The sequence below is a fragment of the Lolium rigidum genome, chromosome 5, assembly GCF_022539505.1.
Source record: "Lolium rigidum isolate FL_2022 chromosome 5, APGP_CSIRO_Lrig_0.1, whole genome shotgun sequence".
Lineage (NCBI taxonomy): Eukaryota > Viridiplantae > Streptophyta > Magnoliopsida > Poales > Poaceae > Lolium > Lolium rigidum.
In genome coordinates this window covers 216,435,252-216,441,404 of record NC_061512.1, presented here as the reverse complement: position 1 = coordinate 216,441,404, position 6,153 = coordinate 216,435,252, and the positions used below count along the sequence as shown (strand labels likewise).

General features: G+C 47.7%; 1 protein-coding gene across 1 annotated transcript in view; it reads right to left on the bottom strand.

The window, feature by feature from the left end:
* LOC124657077 (purine permease 3-like) overlaps positions 1-5,686 on the bottom strand; it is an 8,382-nt gene extending 2,696 nt beyond the window's left edge. The window contains exon 1 of the mRNA XM_047195692.1: positions 4,922-5,686. Within this exon, the coding sequence (XP_047051648.1) occupies positions 4,922-5,686 (765 nt within the window). The remainder of the gene's footprint in view (positions 1-4,921) is intronic.
* Positions 5,687-6,153: the final 467 nt, after the last annotated feature.

Sequence of the window (6,153 nt, the reverse complement as noted above, 5' to 3'; positions counted from 1 at the left end):
GGAGATGCCCTTAGAGGGATGGCCGGTACGGTGCTTGACCGGCGGAGTAAGCTTGGGGCAAGGTGGAGCGCCGTGATTCATGTATTTCGCTCCCTCTTCACACACACACACATGTATACCAGCGTGTTTTCTAAGCTGCACAAAACTTGTAGATTTGGATTTTACCACGGCCGTGAGGTTGAAATGGTCGCGGCACCATTATCATCGTTTGGACGGTACAGAGACGATCACAAGAAAGTGTGAACCGAGTCGACCCCACCGCAAGTGGGCAATATTCCAAATTCCAGAGGTTGTTATCTTTGGGCTGCTCGCCTCGTCTAGGCTTGGATCTTTGTTGACATGCAGAGCAGCAAGGAGATTTGACGTCCCATGCCACTGTTGTCACAATTGCACCGACCCGGCAAATACAGTACGCGCGAGAAAATGGCAGTTGGCGCCCACTCCACGCAAACGCTACGACAACACAGCTAGCTAGCTAACGTCGACGCAAGCTAATTGGATGTGCTCGAGGCCCCATCTTTTCACCATCATGTCTGTTGAGATCTGACATCATCTCTTTAATCGTGATGTTTGTTGAGATCTCAAATCATCAGCAGCGGCCTCTCCTAAACTGCGCATGGCAAAAGCACAAAATTGCTCGAATGAGGGTGCCCGCGCTTGTTGCCCTGTTTGGAGACGACCCTCTCGCGGCCTCGTCCCCCATATGAATTTACAAAAAACTTCAATTCAATTTTTTAAATTTGGAGATATTTTGTATAGTTTGAACAGAATTTAAACTAAATCTAAACCTAATCCTCGTCATGAATGTCCTCCCGGCGCGTGCCACCAGAACCACTCATAGTCCTCCTCGTTCGACTCCCCCCCTTGACTCGCGTAGGTGCTCATTCCTTCTCCATCGATCGGCGCCGATAGGACCTCGCTTCACCGCCGCCCATGAGGTCGAAAAAGCAGCCGATGTCGCACATTGAGCATTCGATGCCAACATATAGCGGCACACTCAAGAGTTGTGGTGGGTCATGTCGAAAAAGCAGCCGATGTCGCACATTGAGCATTCGATGCCAACATATAGCGGCACGCTCACGAGTTGTGGTGGGTCATGTCAACGAGCAGGGCCTTGGGCAGCCACGATTACTGGTGGAGCTGAGCGGTGGTTGCGTCTGACATGCGCCCGCCATCAGCGGCTGCTTCTTCGGGCAGCGAAGGTACAACCCTTCGTGAGGCGGTTGCAAAGACGTATGTCGCATAGGTTGTCAGAAGAGAATGTCATCGCCTCGCACAGTCAAGCGGTTCCTTGGTGGCAAGGAAGACTACACCTCAACCTCGCCCTTTCCGGCAAGGTGGCCCAAGGAGCAGCGAGGCCGCTAGACAACGGGAAGTGAGGAGTAGACCGCGAGGACGACGACCGTGACATCATCCTTGGTTCCCATCCTAGCTAGAAGCATTCCCGCCGAAACTAGTTCTTGTACGCTGGGGTCACGTATCGTCTTCGCCTCTCACGACGTGTTTGGTAGCTCGGGCTCATGGAGAAAAACGAGTTGTGGGTTCGTTTGGTAGCTCGTGCTGGATGTGGTGGGTTTTGAAAAGATTCTGTGTTGGGTGTTTAGTTGTGGATGTGTCATGCATGCCACGGGAGACACAACACCACATTAACAAAAATAGGGAAAATCTTCAAGGAAGGTGATTTTTGGCTCTCGGGTGCCACACACTTCCTGAAAACCAAAGATGATTAAGTTTGTACTCGTAAAAAAATGTTTAGAAAAGAAATGATTTCCATGGTCTTCAGGGCAAAAAAAAATATAACGGATATAAATAAAGTGAATAGTCATGGGGTGGGGTGTTTCGAGTTTGTTTTTTTACCTAGAATACATTGAAAGTAATTTTCTAGAGAAACATTTTATACAGATATAATACCTGATCATCTTTGTTTTAAAAAAGTTCAATTTTTTTAACCTTTTATTTTACTATTTTTTCACTTTTCCAAGTATAGAGGTGTGTGGCACCCTGCATTTCCCAAATGTTCACACATTTTCTTCTCGCAAGTGTCAGACTCCGAAAGAACAACCGATTCGTTAGTAGAAGTGGAGCCTACCCAAAAATTTTGGACACCCATTATTTAGTAGCCCTTAACAAAAGCATATTTATCAGATCATACTCTATGTCGTGCGAGATACCAAACACGCCCTATTGTTGATATGGTTGCCGTCCCACAGCTCAAGCTCTCGTTTTTTTTTCAGCGTGATGTTTCTCGAGATCACAGAGGCCGAGAGGCTCCAGCAATAATTCCGCTAAATAACGAGACAGACTTGACAGGATGCCTCGAAATACACGAGAGCTCACAGTCAGCAGGGGAAATGGGCCAAGGACAGTCTTTTGGATGACGTGAAATCATTCGGGAAATTGAAGTGCTGCATCGACGGCAACTAGTGTCAGGGGGACTCTGGGATCTGGGTCGTTGCCGCTATTCGCCGGACTATACAGGCGTACAGTACTCACTGCCACCTGCTTTATGTTTCCATCATTCCATTGAGCCAGGATCCAACAAAAATACTGTCGATAATGGACTGCTCGGGCTACATGGAGTTCCGCACTGTAAATTTTCAGAACGATACATGTTGTATTTTGGGCTATGCAAAAATACTAAATCTATATTTTGTCGTGAACTAAAGGTAACAAACAGTACAATGATATCTTGAATTTTCTATTTTAAATATAGTCCAAATACTAGTACAAATTTTCAGAACATTTTCTACCTCTATTTTCTTAAAACTTAAAAAAAAGTTAAGCTAAAAAGGGGCTTGGAGCTCAGGTGACTGAGATTTTAGCCTGACATCATAGCCTATTTTATAGCCTTTTTCATTTGTTAGTTAAAAAATCTGAATAAAATTCAAAATTTAACAAATTTCAAATCTGAAACAATTTTGAATCCGAACAAATTTCAAAATTGAACATTTTTTGAATTTCAGCGAACTACAATTCTAAATGATCTTTGAATCTGAACAAATTTTGAATCTAAACAAATCTCAAATTTGAATGATTTTAAATCAGTTTTTTTTAAATCTTAACAGAAAAAAGCAAGAAAACCCAGAAACCCTGCGCATGAAAAAATCGTGCAAACCGGTTTAGAATAGCCCACGCAGACGCCCTGGGCCGGGTGGAGCCAAAAGGAGCCCACACTCCCGTCACGAATCTTAAAGCAAACCCGATTAGATGGTTAATGAAATCATGTAGATAAACCGAAAAAAAGCTACATGTCCATAACCATAACCTGAAGCAAAATTCTACTCCTACTCCTACACGCTCCTAGCTGCCTCGAAACTTTGAAGGATTGTTTGGGAATACTCGATGAAATAACTATATACTAGTGTATAGATTTGCTCATTCCAGAATAAGTACTAGTGTATACTCGATGAAATAACTATAAACAAAATTGATGAAATATATATACATGGAGTAGTAAGATACAAAACTGTAAGGCCACTAACATTAATTGAGATACTCCATAGTACTAGTACATTTTATAAGTACTACTACGTCCATTTCGAATAATAAGTCTTGTATTTTTCTGAAAAGTTAAACTACGTTAAGTTTGATCAGGTTTTTAGAAAACCTTGTTAATATGTATATTCCAAACTCAAGACCATTGGATTTCTCATGAAATATATTCTTAGACGATATCTACATAATATCATGGTTCTTGATAGTTTTACCTAAAAATTTAGTCAAACTTTATTTAGCTTGACTTTTCCAAAAATAATATAGGCCATATTGTATGACACGGAGGTAGTATGTAAGCACACTAACACTAATTGAGACAAAATTAATTAGATTTCTACTACGTACCTCTTAAGAGTTAAGATGCACCACATACATTATGTTTAATTAATTCGAAACACGAATCTACTCTCACATAATAAACCATGTCATTAATTAGTTTGTTGTATTTTCTTGTACTGAACGGAGAGAGTATTTTGAATGATTTTGAATCTGTACAAATTTTGAATCTCAAATTTGAATGATTTTAAATCAGAACAAATTTTGAATCTAACGGAAAAAACCAAGAAACCTAGAAACCCTGCGCAAAAAACCGTGAAAAAAATAACCGGGCAGACCTTTGTTGGAACTTGGAACTAATTAAACACCAGGAGTACCATTAAGTACTCGATCGGCCCCAGCAATAGGAAAGACAGAGTAGGACTAGTGTAGGGACAGCACGATAAGCAACGAAACAAATGATCAAGGACTAGTGTAGGGACAGGCACGCGTGACATTGGCACCTGGAAATCCTTGTTGACGACGACGGTGCACAAGGAACCCAAGAACAGTTGCATCTCAATCACCAGCGCGTACATCACCACGCGGCCGCCGACGGCCGCGCTCTTGTCGGTGAGCTCCACGAGCGGCAGCACGAGCCCGCACAGCGCCGGAGCTCTGGAAGAAGCCCAGCCAGTACTGGTCTCCGCCATTTTTTCCCCCTCGATGTGTCTCACACGAGATCCGCGAGAACAGCGGTGCTGTTGATGCCAAACGGCGTCTGCCAGGACGTATGGCCCAAGGCCAATGTTTTCGATGGCCGCCAAACCATTCGGGGAATTGAAGCGCTGATGCGTACTGCGCCCAGCTGACTACAGGGTGGGCACAGTTCGCCGGACTACAGGGCTACTCCTCTACCCGCCAAGAAAATAAATACTGTCACTCGTAAAACGACGCAAAATTCTATCCCTGCCGCGCTCGTATCCTACAGTGCCGGCCTGGAAATTTACAAGGTTTGTTTGGGAAAGAGTGCGTTACAGTAATTAACTGTACGGGATGTTTAGTGCAATCCTTTGTTGGAACCTGGAAATTAATGGAGACGAGATCGAGACGTAGAAGAGAGTGCAGGACTAGTGCAGGGGACAGGAGGGTCGCGCGTGGGGGCACTTGCCTGGAAATCCTTGTTGACGACCATGCCGACGGTGCCAAACGCGGTGGCGACGAAGGTCATGACGAGCTGCACCTCGATCACCAGCGCGTACGTGAGCACGCGGCCGCCGGCCGCGGCGCGCTTGTAGGTGAGCTCGACGAGCGGCAGCATGAGGCCGTAGAGCGCCGCGGCGCCGAGGGTGAGGACGAAGCCCAGCCAGTACTGGCCCCTGCTAACCCCGGCGGGGCGGTCCGAGGAGGCGTGCAGGCCCAGCACCACGGCGCCGATGGTGAGCAGCGCCACGGCGTTCAGGGAGGAGGCCGTGAGCCGCTGCCGCACGATGAGGAACGCGAAGAAGACGGTGAAGGCGAGCTGCGTGGAGATGAGGATGGCGGAGGTGGAGACCGGCAGGTACGACAGGCCGAAGGCGTAGAGGAAGTTGTCCGCGCCCATGGCCAGCCCCAGCGGCACCGCGGCGAGTAGGATCCGCGGCCGGGTCAGCAGCAGCGGCGCGCTGGGGTCGCGCGCCCGCCGGGTGATGTAGGACGCCACCACGATGACCAGCAGCAGCGGCCAGGCGGCGGTCTCGATCCACGACGAGAGCCACTGCCGGTGGCCACCCTTGCTGTAGTAGAGGCGGGTGATGAGCGGCCCGCCCGTGGTTCCCACCGTGAGCATCCCGCAGTTGATCACCACGACCAGCCAGTGCATCCCCTTCTTGCGCGGCGCCGGCGACGGCTCCGTCGCCGGCGCGGGGAGCGTGTCCTTGAGCGCTTCTACGTCCATGCCTACTCCGTTACTGAGTGCGGGTGCGTGTCCGAGTGCTGATCCTGTTTGTGCGCGCTTGAGGCTGGCTGCCGTCTGTCTATTTGGAAGCTAGCACGCACACTGCGCTCTGGATATGAACTGATGAAGTGTTTGGTTACCAGCTTGGTGGCCACTTATTGCACCGAGTCCGGTAGCAGACTGAGCACTTCAATTGTGTGGCATGGTTCCGGAGTAATTTCACACATCTGTGCCATCGTTTCGAAGTACTGAGTCAGCAGCAGTGATGGTCCTTGGGGAGAAATTTGACATGTGGGGCATCGTAGCAGCCGTGATAGTCGGATGAGACGTTGATGACTGAGCACTTCAAGGCTTCAATGGTAGTACAATGCGCTACCACGAAGGTGGCCGACAGACGTCAATGGATAGCTGGTACTGCCTGCAGTTTAGAAAAGTGATTTGCCGTGATATCCTATCGTGGGGTTTTC